We start from the raw sequence: 14,879 nt of genomic DNA on the forward strand, positions 1-14,879 counted from the left end.
ATTGCCGCTTGAACCCTAGTTGGTGGCGGATAAGTCACACAAGTCATCCGCCATGCAGAGATAAAATACAGCAGCGTGTGGACCATTTTTAGCCCAAGGCAGCTCATCTCATCAGGCCTTTTTTAGTCAAATGTATCGCCCACTGTCAGTCCCCATGCCTCATTCATCGGAATAAAGGTGAGGTAATATAGACTTTTTTGACCTAGGCGACTTATCTTCTCAGTGACAATACCTCCTGCTGCACTGAAGGTCCTTTCTGACAGGACACTTGAAGCGGGGCAGGCCAGAAGTTCTATCGCAAATTGGGATGGCTCAGGCCACAGGTCAAGCCTGCACACCCAGTAGTCAAGGGGTTCATCGCTCCTCAGAGTGTCAATATCTGCAGTTAAGGTGAGGTAGTCTGCTACCTGTCGATCGAGTAGTTCTCTGAGGGTGGACCCCGAAGGGCTGTGCCGATGCGTAGGACTTAAAAAGCTCTGAATGTCCTCCATCAACAACACGTCTGTAAAGCGTCCTGTCCTTGCCGGCATGGTCGTGGTAGGAGGAGGATTACTTTCACCTCTTCCCCTGTTATATTCCCGTTGTGCTGTGACATCACCCTTATACGCTGTGTAAAGCATACTTTTTAATTTATTTTGGAACTGCTGCATCCTTTCCGACTTCTGGTAATTCGGTAACATTTCAGCCACTTTCTGCTTATACCGGGGGTCTAGTAGTGTGGCCACCCAGTACAGGTCGTTCTCCTTCAGCTTTTTTATACGAGGGTCTCTCAACAGGCACGACAGCATGAAAGACCCCATTTGCACAAGGTTGGATGCCCAGCTACTCATGTCCTGTTCCTCGTCCTCACTGATCTCACTGAAGGTATGTTCTTCCCCCCAGCCACGTACAACACCACGGGTACCAGATAGGTGACAACGAGCACCCTGGCATGCCTGCTGTGGTTGGTCTTCCTCCTCCTCAAAGCCACATTCCTCCTCTGACTCCTCTTCCACAGACTCTTCTTCCAGCGTTGCCGCAGGTCCAGTAAGCGATGCTGATAAGGCTGTTTCTGGTGGTGATGGTGACCACAACTCTTCCTCTTCACGCTCATCTACGGCCTGATCAAGCACTCTTCGCAGGGCACGATCCAGGAAGAAAACAATCGGGATGATGTCGCTGATGGTGCCTTCAGTGCGACTGACTAGGTTTGTCACCTCCTCAAAAGGAACGCAAGAGCCTACAGGCATTGCGCATGAGCGTCCAGTAACGTGGCAAAAAAATTCCCAGCTCCGCAGAGGCTGTCCTAGCACCCCGGTCATACAAATACTCGTTGATGGCTTTTTCTTGTTGGAGCAGGCGGTCGAACATTAGGAGTGTTGAATTCCAACGTGTCGGGCTGTCGCAAATCAAGCGCATCACTGGCATGTTGTTTCGCAGCTGAATATCTGAAAAGTGCGCCATGGCCGTGTAGGAACTCCTGAAATAACCACACACCTTCCTGGCCTGCTTGAGGACGTCCTGTAAGCCTAGGTACTTATGCACAAAGCGTTGTACAATCAGATTCAACACATGTGCCATGCACGGCACATGTGTCAACTTGCCCAAATTCAATGCCGCCAACAAATTGCTTCCGTTGTCACACACCACTTTGCCGATCTCCAGTTGGTGCAGAGTCCGCCACTGATCCACCTGTGCGTTCAGGGTGGACAGGAGTGCTGGTCCGGTGTGGCTCTCTGCTTTCAGGCAAGTCATCCCCAAGACTGCGTGACACTGTTGTATCCGGGAGGTGGAATAGCCCCTGGGGAGCTGGGGGGGTGCAGTTGATGTGGAGCAAGACGCAGCAGCAGAAGAGGACTCATCCGAGGAGTGTGGCATAGTGCATCTATACAAGGGGGGGGGCAGATCCTATACTTGTGGCCCGTTGCTAATGGCAATCCCCAGCAAAAATGCATACAATGGAGGATGCCTGCAGCGGACCACAAGTACAACAATGGACATCCTACACAGGATAGCAATTGTTTGGATGTGATAAACAGTCAAAATAACATAACAAAAACAAATACAGGTGCACTATGCGGTCTTACTAACACTCGTACTGGTGTAAAATTGAGAAAAAGCCAACATATCCTGCTTGGAGGACATGTCTGAGCCCGAGCACCGCGCCAAGGTTTCTAAAGTAGCTCGGGAACCTAACGCTAAACCTACCTGGGCCGTATGGGCAATACCAGGAGCCAGTGGGCGAATTACAGGTGCGCAAGGTCCGACTCAAAGCAATCTCCCAGTAACCTCCAGCATGTGACCATGGATACAATGGGAGGAGGCAGAGAGCTCTGAGCCCCACCCAAGACTGGCTGATATAGCCCAGGCCTCACATGTGCACCAGAATGCTGCCTGTGGATGGAAATGAAGGCACATTCAGACTAGGAGTTTCTACACCTCCAAAAATTCAAAATACAAACTACAAATTGGTGTGGTATTAAAAAGCAGGAAGTCCTCAACCCCATATGCAGTGGTGCATCTATACCGGGGGGGCAGATCCTGCACTTGTGGCCCATTGCTAATGGCAATCCCCAGCAAAAATGCATACAATGGAGGATGCCTGCAGCGGACCACAAGTACCACAATGGACATCCTACACAGGATAGCAATTGTGTGGATGTGATAAACAGTCAAAATAACATAACAAAAACAAATACAGGTGCACTATGCGGTCTTACTAACCCTCGTACTGGTGTAAAATTGAGAATTAGCCAACATATCCTGCTTGGAGGACATGTCTGAGCCCGAGCACCGCGCCAAGGTTTCTCAAGTAGCTCGGGAACCTAACTGGGCATGATTTCTCAAGTAGCTAATCTGAACGCTGGGCATTATTCTAGGGCCAAAGGAAATCACAGCACCACGACCACGATGGCCCCTGTGGGATGGCCTGCCTCTGCCTGTCATTTTTTAGATTAGTTTAGTTGTACTATGCGTGCAAGCTACTGTGATACCAGATATGAGTGGAGGCACTGTGCACTGGCAGTAGTTGGCACAGTACACACTGTAGGCCTAACACACACGCTTGCAGGCAAGTAACTGAAATTATATTATAGTTAAAAAAGTTTTTTTTTTTTTATGTAATCTACTGTGACACCAGATATGAGTGGCACTGTGCACTGGCAGTAGTTGGCACTGTACACACTGTAGGCCTAACACACACGCTTGCAGGCAAGTAACTGAAATTATATTACAGTCCAAAAAGTTTTTTTTTTTTTTTTATGTAATCTACTGTGACACCAGATATGAGTGGCACTGTGCACTGGCAGTAGTTGGCACAGTACACACTGTAGGCCTAACACACACGCTTGCAGGCAATTAACTGAAATTATATTACAGTCAAAAAAAAATATATATATTTTTTTTAATGTAATCTACTGTGACACCAGATATGAGTGGCACTGTGCACTGGCAGTAGTTGGCACAGTACACACTGTAGGCCTAACACACACGCTTGCAGGCAAGTAACTGAAATGATATTACAGTCAAAAAAGATTTTTTTTTTATATAATCTACTGTGACACCAGATATGAGTGGTGGCACTGGGCAAGTGGGCACAGTATACGCTGTGTGCCTGACACACACGCTGGCAGGGAACTGCAGTTAGATTACAGAGGAAAAAAATTAAAAGCAGACTGATGTACTAGCCCTAAAAAGGGCTTTTTGGGGTGCTTACAGCAGAGATCAGATGAGTCTTTCAGGACTGTAGTGGACACTGAATACACTGGCCTAGCTATCGATTTCCCTATTAAATCGGCTGCAGCTACACTGTCCCTCCTCTCACTAAGACTGCAGCTTCCGATAGAATCTAAAATGGATGCTGTCCAGGAGGTGGGAGGGTCTGGGAGGGAGGGTCTGCTGCTGATTGGCTGGAATGTGTCTGCTGACTGTGAGGTACAGGGTCAAAGTTTACTCAATGATCATGTATAGGGGGCGGACTGAACATCGCATATGTTCGCCCGCCGCGTTGAACGCGAACAAGCGATGTTCACCGGGAACTGTTCGCTGGCATGTTCATGCCTGATATAATGAATTTACAATGCACTCCAGAACAAAGAAATATTTACATATTCTTTCTAGATTTAATGTCACCAGGGGGTTTTGAAGCAGCTTTACTTATATTTAGGAATAGTATATATGACAGTGCTTGATTGTATGCAGAACCTCTTTATTCTACTATGACCGTGAAAATTATACCTATAAACCAGCTTGTTCCGTCCCCCCCAAAAAAATAAATCTTATTTTTTTACTTTTAAAGAACAGCAATATGTATTTAGGGATACAAAAAGTTTACTACCCAGAAATTATATTCCCCCATTTATAAGTCATGTTAGCATCTCTGTCTTGATGCTATGTGGGTTGGATTTTAATATTTATTATTTTGGAGTACGGATCGGATCACTTCCTATAGGAAATCAGTCAGCAGTGACCTCCCTTTTCACCGATTTGTATAGAAACATAGCTGTGGCTCACCTGTGTAAATCGCTGTATTTCTTTTATTGATCCTAGGCTCCATTCTCGAGTTATGATACCTTTTGTTGATATATGAATTAGGTCTTCAACAATTACATTATTTTAATCAGGTGAACCACAGCTATGTGTCTATGCAAACCATTGGAAAGGGAGGTCGCTGGCGAATGATTCCCTTTCATGTTATGCTGGATCAAGCATGCAGGTTTCAAATTATGGTATAGCCACAAGAAAAACTGCCTACTGCCCCTTGCAGACGAGAGTGAGAGGATTAGGTCCGCATGCATTGCGGATGCGTTCAGTGAAAAATGTTTGATTTCGCAAGCAAGTTCATTCAGTTTAGTATGCAATCGTGTTCAGTCGTTCAGTTTTTCTCGCGCAGGTGCAATGCGATTTAATTCGTTTTGCAAGCACGTGATAAAAATCTGAAAGTATGCAAGCAACATCTCTTAGCAACCATCTGTGAAAAACACATCGCATCGTGCAAAATGAAATCAAGAAATGGAAAATGTACATATCTTTGTGGCAATTTTGCATGTGGGATGTTACTGCAATGATACATCCTGTTAGTATTAGGCTCCATTCACACGTCTGCAACGTGTTTTGCGGATCCACGGAGCCGCGCATCCGCAAAACACGGAAAGCGGCAATGCTCGTTACGCATTTTGTGGACCGCACATTGCCAGTACTAATAGAATATGCCTGTTCTTGTCCGCAATTGCGGACAAGAATAGGACATGTTCTATTTTTCTGAGGAACGGAAATGCGGATCCGGATGTGCTGCCCCATAGAAATGAATGGGTTTGAAATTCCGTTCAGTGTGAATGGAGCCTTATGTAAGATAGGCAGTATGTTGCTATCAAGCCTTTAGCTATTCTTTCATATTTTTCATTAAAAGGACTCTCTTAGAATCTTGACCTATCACCAGATTGGTGAGAGTCCACCTCCCTGCACCCTCAATTAGGGATGAGTGAAGTTTTGGAAAATTCTATTTGGCTGCTTAGCAAAAAAAAATTAAAAAATTTGCTTTGTGACAAATGACTTTGTCACAAAGTGCATTTTTTTGTAAGTAGCGGGTGCAATGACAGGGATCTGCGATAGTGCTGCTCCCCATCATTGTACCCCTCAGATGCCGTGTTCATACATGATCGCGGCATCTAATAGCAATAATACAGTGTAAAATTAACATTAAAAAAGTAACAAAAATTATCATGCTTACCACCTCCATTTCCTTGCGATGGGCTGGCTGCCACCATCTTGCTTGAAGATCTTGCGCGTCCCTAGATGGCGTCACCATGCCGGGATTTCAGCCGAGATTTTTAATCAAGATGGCAGCAGACGGCACGTACGTCATGAGTGGAGGGAAGTATGTTTTTTTTTTACACTATTTCAGGTTAAATCGATTCGCTACCATAAAGCACAAGGAAATTCGGCTTCAGGGCGAATCAACTTTATCCTGAAATTCAGATCGAATTCCACTTCGTTAAATTTGATTCGCTCATCTCTACTCTCAATGATCAACTATTCTGCAGTAGATCCGGCACCAGAAATTGTCACCAAAATTAATGAGAGCAGTACTGCTTCAACCAGGTCCATCCACAGCTTCATCTACTGCAGAATAGCTGATTGGCAGGGGTGCCTGACCAGGTGAGGACCACTTTAAACTAAATTGCTATATAATTATATAATCTTTATTTATTGTATTATGTATGTTTTATTAAAAAAACAAAAAGTCTATCTCGTACATAGATTTCTGTAATGTTTTGTAGTATTTATGTCAGTAGACTTTTAATTGTGTTGTATCAAGGATGAAAACAATTTAGGGCTCTGTGAACATATGGCATGACATTTCTGGGATAGCTGAACATGGCTTCAGATTAATTAGAGTGAGATACCACGAGAAACACAGAAAACAGACAAATAACCTTGATATTTATTTATTGCTGTGCTATATTTTTTTCTTTATTTCCGATGTGCAATGAAAGACTTGGATTTGAATGATACTGTTTCAGTAGCTACACAACTGTGACCTGATGCTTTTCTAGAATAAATTTACAGGATTCCTTTAGTTGTTATAAGGGATGTTCATAGGTCAGTGATATGACATGTGCTAGATTTGGCCACTTGTCAATATGATAGTGTCTCTATATGTACATATTTTTAATGTATGCAACTAGTCAGACAGATTAAAGGAGTAGTCAGAATTTATTTTTAAAAAATTACTTTCTCATTAACAATGGCAGTTTGGTGTTAATTATGTTTGGTATTACAGCTAATTCACATTTAAAGGGCTGTCAGCAAATTTGTATCTAAAAATCTGGCTGACCTGTTACATGTGCACTTGGCAGCCAAAGGCATCTGTGTTGGTCCCATGTTCATAGGTGCCCGCATTGCTGAGAAAAATAAAGTTTTAATATATGAAAATGAGCCTCTAGGAGCAATAGGAGTGTTGCTGTTACCCCTAGAAGCTCAACTCTCATTGCAATTGCTGCGCCCTCTGCACTTTGATTGTCAGGGCCAGACTAAAAACGTCAACTCACCTGACCCTGTCAATCAAAGTGCAGAGGGTGCGCCAATTGCAGAAATAGTAATGGCAACACCCCCATTGCTCCTAGAGACTCATTTGAATATATTAAAACTTCATATTTTTTTTAGCAGTGAGGCCACATATGAACATGGGATCAACACAGATGCCTTCAGCTGTAAAGCGCACATGTAACAGATCAGCCAGTGTCATAGGTACAAATCTGCTGGCAGATGCCCTTTAAGTAAATGGGAGTAATTTACAAGCCTGATTTTTGTATAGATTATGAGTAATGTAAAAATATTTTCAAACTGTCAAAATTCAATGTGATTTCAAACCTTCCAAATCTTTTCTTTGAATTTCCTAAACCATAGCCATATAGCCTGTTCATGTATTTACAATAGTAAAAAGGAGAGAGGAGGCAGCGCCTCATGTGTGGTACAGTGATAGATGGCTTTTAGTAAGACAGTATATATTGCGCTTACCAGAGAGCATTGTGATAAAGTCACAACAGCTTAGAGAATCGTGCCGGTGTATAATCCCGACCGCAGCCTTGGTTCCTAACCGTGCTTCTAGATCCAGTGCGGTGGCGAATCCAATAGAGATAGAAAAAAGATAATGCTGGAACCACTTCTACTGGCGCTGCTAGACACAATGTCACAGGTGAGGTTTATGGTGTAAAATCCTTTTTATTAATGTCTACGCATTTCAAGGGTGCATGGCCCTCATCATCAGGACAATATTCTATTAACAGGCATACAAACACACAGTACTCTTTAAAACACAGTTTGTGCACGCTATTCCCGAGAAAAGGGGGCGTGGCCATGGGTTGTCTCATGTTGAGTGACAGTGATAATGATATTCACCTAGCTGTCTATCCCTGACAGTGGTCAGGTGTATTGTGTGATTGCCAGCCGGCTGTCAGTCCGAGACACACCCACACTGACTTCAGGCGATGACGTGCCGCATCTCCAGAGTGCATCCGAAAAATGAGCGTTCGCTGATGTAGGGGAATGGTCTGTGTTTGTGCGCTGAAGCTCTCTTTATAATGATAGGGCAATCAGGGCTTATATGAGGAATACTTGGGGGATTCTGTAAAACGAAGTAAAGTACAATCTTAGCAATATACATTAAGATCCATAAGGACAAGAAGGACAAATAAGGCATATGTATGTACAGATACTAAGCATAATATATACAGTACAGACCAAAAGTTTGGACACACCTTCTCATTCAAAGAGTTTTCTTTATTTTCATGACTATGAAGGCATCAAAACTATGAATTAACACATGTGGAATTATATACATAATCAAAGTGTGAAACAACTGAAAATATGTCATATTCTAGGTTCTTCAAAGTAGCCACCTTTTGCTTTGATTACTGCTTTGCACACTCTTGGCATTCTCTTGATGAACTTTAAGAGGTAGTCCCCTGAAATGGTCTTCCAACAGTCTTGAAGGAGCTCCCAGAGATGCTTAGCACTTGTTGGCCCTTTTGCCTTCACTCTGCAGTCCAGCTCACCCCAAACCATCTCGATTGGGTTCAGGTCCGGTGACTGTGGAGGCCAGGTCATCTGGCGCAGCACCCCATCACTCTCCTTCATAGTCAAATAGCCCTTACTTTCAAAGTTTTCCCAATTTTTCGGCTGACTGACCTTCACTTCTTAAAGTAATGATGGCCACTCGTTTTTCTTTACTTAGCTGCTTTTTTCTTGCCATAATACAAATTCTAACAGTCTATTCAGTAGGACTATCAGCTGTGTATCCACCTGACTTCTCCTCAACTCAACTGATGGTCCCAACCCCATTTATAAGGCAAGAAATCCCACTTATTAAACCTGACAGGGCACACCTGTGAAGCGAAAACCATTTCAGGGGACTACCTCTTGAAGCTCATCAAGAGAATGCCAAGAGTGTGCAAAGCAATAATCAAAGCAAAAGGTGGCTACTTTGAAGAACCTAGAATATGACATATTTTCAGTTGTTTCACACTTGTTTGTTATGTATATAATGCCACATGTGTTAATTCATAATTTTGATGCCTTCAGTGTGAATCTACAATTTTCATAGTCATGAAAATAAAGAAAACTCTTTGAATGAGAAGGTGTGTCCAAACTTTTGGTCTGTACTGTATATATGTTTAGCAGACAAGAAAGGAGTATTCCATGATACAAACAGTTTTAGTAATATAGGCCCACCATTATTCCTGGTGGTTCATATGTGAAGAATGGTAATAATCATAGAAGGAGGGGAGAGTGTATATATGTATGGGCACACACACACACATATATATATATATATATATATATATATATATAATACCAGGTGTGTGGGTAATTATGAGGGCATATATTGTAAAAATCTGACCAAGGGTAGTATGTCTAAAAATGTATGGTACGTGCCTAAGTTGTTTTGAGGGCAGTATCTATTTCATGGTATCAGAAATGTAGCAAAAAATAAATAAAAATAAAGTAAAATTATAGTAGCATTCCTTCAAAGAGAAATGTTGCTGAACTTGCTATTTGTTATGTATATAACAAAAAAGCTATATACAGTGCTGCCCATAATTATTCATACCCCTGACAAATTTTGACTTAAAGTTACTTTTATTCAACCAGCAGGTAATTTTTGGACGGGAAATGACATAGGTGTCTCCCAAAAGGTAATAAGACGATGTACAAGAGGCATTATTGTGGAAAGAAAACATTTCTCAGCTATTATTTACATTTGAGCAAAAAGTGCCCGGTTCAAAATTATTCATACCCTTCTCAATAATCAATAGAAAAGCTTTTATTGGCTATTACAGCAATCAAACGCTTCCTATAATTGCAGACCAGCTTTTTGCATGTCTCCACAGGTATTTTTGCCCATTCATCTTTAGCAATGAGCTCCAAATCTTTCAGGTTGGAGGGTCTTCTTGCCATCACCCTGATCTTTAGCTCCCTCCACAGATTCTCAATTGGATTCAAGTCTGGACTCTGGCTGGGCCACTCCAAAAAGTTAATGTTGTTGTCTACTAACCATTTCATCACCACTTTTGCTGTGTGTTTTGGGTCATTGTCATGCTGAAATGACCACTGGTGCCCAAGGCCAAGTTTTTCTGCAGACTGCCTGATGTTGTAGTTGAGAATCCTCATGTATTGCTCTTTTTTCATAGTGCCGTTTACTGTGATTAGGTTCCCTGGACCATTGGCTGAAAAACACCCCCAAAGCATTAGGTTCCCACCACCATGTTTGACAGTGGGGATGGTGTTCTTTGGGTTGAAGGCTTCTCCTTTTTTACGCCAAATGAACAAAAAATCATTGTGACCAAGCAATTCAATTTTTGTTTCATCTTATCATAACACAGAAGACCAGAAGTATTCTTCTTTGTCCAGATGAGCTTTTGCAAAGGCCAAGCGAGCTTTTGTGTGCCTTATCTGGAGAAGTGGCGTCCTCCTTGGTCTGCATCCATGGAACCCAGCAGTGTGCAGTGTCCGTTGGATTGTCTGCCTTGAGACATTGCCAAAAGCAATGCCCAGATTCACCAGGATGGCCTTGATGGTGATCCTTGGATTATTTTTCACCTCTCTAACTATCCTCTTGGCCAGCACAGGTGTCACTTTTGGCTTCCGACCACATCCACTTGAAAACATTTAGAAATGGCCTTGTAGCCCTTTCCTGACTTGTGAGCAGCCACAATGTGCAGCCACAGGTCCTCACTGAGCTCCTTTGTCTTAGCCATGACTATCCACAAACCAACTGCAGAGAGCTGCTGTTTTTCACCTGTTGAGTTGATTAAAACAGCTGTTCCCAATTAATCAGGGTAATTAGGGTGCTTTAGAACAGCTTGGACTATTTGGAATGGTGTAGAACTTTAGATTTTCCCACAGACTGTGACAGTTTGTGAAGGTTATGAATAATTTTGGACTGGACACTTTTTGCTCAAATGTAAATAAAAGCTGAGAAATGTTTTTTTTTTTTTCTACACAATAATGCCTCTAGTACATCATCTTATTTTCTTTTGGGAGACACCTATGTCATTTCCCATCAAAACTTACTTGCTGGTTGAATAAAAGTAACTTTAAGTCAAAATTTGCCAGGGGCAGCACTGTATACGTGGATAAGGGCATCAGGAACAAAACATAGTTGTCGAAAGGGATTTATACGTATATAAACCTGGCCATTTGTGTACTTTAGTTAGATTATTGTTTTGTTCATTTTGTTTTTATCATGTGGGGTTAGGGTGTCGAGTTGGTAAATCCAAAAAAACTCACGTTTTTGTAAGTTCTCAAAACGGTTAAAAGGGTTCCCAGGTATATGTTCTATCGGAGTGACTTTTATGGGATGTTTTTTTCTTCTCTGGTATAAAAGCGCGTTGTCTTGAGAGGCTAAGCTTCAGAGACTCCCGCAGTATGTTGTATCTGTATTGACTCATGCGGCATTGCAGCGCTTGCGTTGTTCACCCTACATATTGCAGGATGCATCCACATTCAATCACGTACACAGATTGGCAGGTCATATGTTGTTTTATAGGAAACACTATTCCGTTGTGGTTAGCCGTGCCTAGCAGCGCCAGCAGAAGTGGTTCCAGCATCATCTTTTTTCTATCTCTACTGTTCATGTATTTACTCACTTTTTGTGAATTTTAATATCAATCTATCAATATAAATAAAAATATATTTTATGTCCTTTTATATTTCTTTTTTATGTGATATTTGTACATTATATCTGTAAAAAAGTTGATGTGGACATATTATTTTTTTTTTATAATTTAACATTTTTTTTCCTCAGGTCACTCGGAGTTACTCAGTTCTCACCTATTCATGCCAGAAAAGCCTTTCCGTGTTTTGATGAGCCTATTTACAAGGCAACATTCAAAATAAGTATCAGGCATCAAACGTTGTACATGTCACTGTCTAATATGCCAGTTGAGACATCAGTTTTTGAAGAAGGTGGATGGGTTACAGACCATTTCTCACAGACTCCTTTAATGTCAACATATTATCTTGCATGGGCAGTATGCAACTTCACATACCGCGAGGCTATCACTCGGAGTGGTGTTGTAGTAAGTACATGATTACATGTTATTTATGTGATTTTATATATATTACTTATGATATAGTAAATATGGAATAATTTTGTATGTGTCATATATATTTAAAAATATGTATGCAGCAACAAAATGCTTACAATGTTATTTTCAGAGGTAGGAAGCATATATTATGCTACTTTTCTTCTATGGTTCTCTACTCTTTTTTTTTTCCATGAGTAGTTTAACTTACCCAATAGGTTGATGGGTTATTAGTACTTTCACAAAATGAATAATCACGAAAACATAGTGTGAAACACAGGATTATATTGTTTGGCATATATCACTCTGCCTCAGTTCGGTATAATTTTTTCCAGTTACATACATAATCTGATAAACGTGCTGATTGTGTTTTTGTTTAATGTGGGTCTTTGTTCACATTGGCATTTTTTATCACTTTAATTTTGTTTTTGTTTAGTAGAATTCAGTAGGTTTTGTTACTGTACCTATTCTTTTAGCAAAATGTTCAACAACAAAAAATATCTGGATGAACTGTTTAAGGGTCAATTCACATGTCCGTAAGTGTTTTGCGGATCCGCAAAACACGGACACCGGCAATGTGCATTCCGCAATTTGCGGACCGCAAATCGCTGGCACTATAATAGAAAATGCCTAATCTTGTCCATAATTGCGGGAAAGAATAGGACATGTTCTATTTTTTTGCGGAAACGGAAGCACAAATGTGGAAGTGCGGATCCGCAAATGCAGATGCGGACAGAACATTCCGGCTCCATTGAAAATGAATGGGTCTGCACCCGTTCGCAAAATTGCATAACGGATTTGGATCCATTTTGCGGATGTGTGAATAGACCCTAAGTGTGTTTTGTACAATTAATCTAAACTGATTGGACGATTGATGCATCAAATGACATTAAATCATATCATATTTTGTATCAGTATATATAGATTTTGTTCTATTTTCAGGGCCCAAGATATAGACTTTTGTACTGTATACTGTAGTTTGTATATCAGTTTATAGGTTTTAATTTTAGAAAAATTATTCATCATAATTTATCATTCAGCAGATCCTATACGTTCCTGAGGGACTACCTATTAATTTAGTAGCTAAAGAAATAAAATTGATCATCAAGAAGCCTACATTTCCAATCCTTTAACAATGAACATAATAAAACTAATATAAAAATGTGAATTGCTCTGTCTACACTGGCTTTTTGTTTCTTTGACTTATGTTCTTTGTCTTAAAGAGGACATGTCACTAGTGTTGGTCGAGCAACAAAGTGCTTGGGTGCTTGGGTGCTCGAGTAGAACACCTCAGGATGCTCCTGAGCACAATGGAAGTCAATGGGAGTACCTGAGCATTAAACCAGGCACCCCATTCTCTGAAGAGGGGAGGGTGTCTTGTTCATAGTAAAAGGTCAAAAATTGATGGAAACACCACTGAAATGGTTCGGGAACAGCATGGCGAGGATGTCTGGATGCATTTTGGACTCCCAGGTCGCTGCTGGGAATGATGTTGTTCGAGTAGTACGCCACTTTTACAGACTGACAATAATACGCACAAAACCGAACATAAAAGCGATTTTAGAGGAAAAATTGTTAGGAAACATTCTTTCCTGTATATTTACTTGTATATAAAGTGCAAGTGCTGCCAAAAATTACAAGGAAGAGGCACTCCGATGCAACCTGTATATCACATAAAGGAGGGCCTCACTCACATTGTGGTACAATTGTTCAGGTAGTGGGACTCCTACACTCATAAAGCCTATGCACTAAGGGAAAGGGCTGCCAAAAATTACAAGGAACCGGCACTCCAATACACCGTTTATTACACATAAAGGAGGGCATCATACACACCCTTGAAAAATTATGATTGATAGCCTGCTGGTTACCCTCAAAAACAGTAGGAGCAAGGGCCTGCTGGTGACCCTCTAAAACATTAGGGGCAAGGGCCTGCTGCTGATCTGACCATCTAAAACAGTAGGGGTGAGGATCTGCTGCCGAGCTGACCATTTAAAAAAATTTGTGGGCGAGAGCCTGCTGCTGTGCTGACCATCTAAAACATTATGGGCGAGGGACTGCTGCCAAGCTGACCATCTAAAAATTTAGGGGTGAGGGTCTGCTGCTGAGCCTATAAAACATTATGGGTGAGGGCCCGCTGCTGAGCTGACCCTCTAAAACGTTAGGAGTGAGGGTAGCCTAATAAGTATGTTGATATGATGGAGGAGGAGGAGGACGAGAAAAGAGAGATTGAACCATATACCCTTTTTAGTGGTGGAAGGGGTGCATGGGAATACAGTGTATTCAATACACCATAAAAGCCACATTTAGAGTGCCTTTATGTTCAGCCGCTTTCCTCTGGTGGAGTAGAGAAGTCAGGGGCAATCCAGGCCTTGATCATTTTTATAAGAGTCAGCCGGTCAGCATTTTCAGTTGACAGGCGGATGTGCTTATCAGTTATTATGCCCCCAGCAGCACTAAATACACGCTCTGACAAAACGCTGGTGGCGGGGCAGGCCAGCACCTCCAAGGCGTAGAGCGCCAGTCGTCCCACGTGTCCAGCTTGGACACCCAATTGTTGTAAGGCACACAGGGATCACTGAGGAAGCTGACACGGTCTGCTATGTACTCCTTCACCATCTTCCAAATTTTTATCTTCCTTGTGACACTAGGCCACGCATCAGGTTGAGGTTGCTGGCGGGGGCTCATCAAACTGTCCCAGGCCTTGGAAATGGAAAATGAAGGAAAAGGACCTCAGTTAGGGAGGAAGACTAATGAATCTTTTCATGCGTGTGTCTTTACAGAGAAAGAGGTTGTAAGTCAGCTGTCTAAAATTAA

General features: G+C 41.9%; 1 protein-coding gene across 1 annotated transcript in view; it reads left to right on the forward strand.

The window, feature by feature from the left end:
* TRHDE (thyrotropin releasing hormone degrading enzyme) overlaps positions 1-14,879 on the forward strand; it is a 1,599,235-nt gene that overhangs the window by 120,512 nt on the left and 1,463,844 nt on the right. The window contains exon 2 of the mRNA XM_040410016.1: positions 11,786-12,059. Within this exon, the coding sequence (XP_040265950.1) occupies positions 11,786-12,059 (274 nt within the window). The remainder of the gene's footprint in view (positions 1-11,785; positions 12,060-14,879) is intronic.

This window comes from Bufo bufo, chromosome 1, assembly GCF_905171765.1.
Source record: "Bufo bufo chromosome 1, aBufBuf1.1, whole genome shotgun sequence".
Taxonomy (NCBI): Eukaryota; Metazoa; Chordata; class Amphibia; order Anura; family Bufonidae; genus Bufo; species Bufo bufo.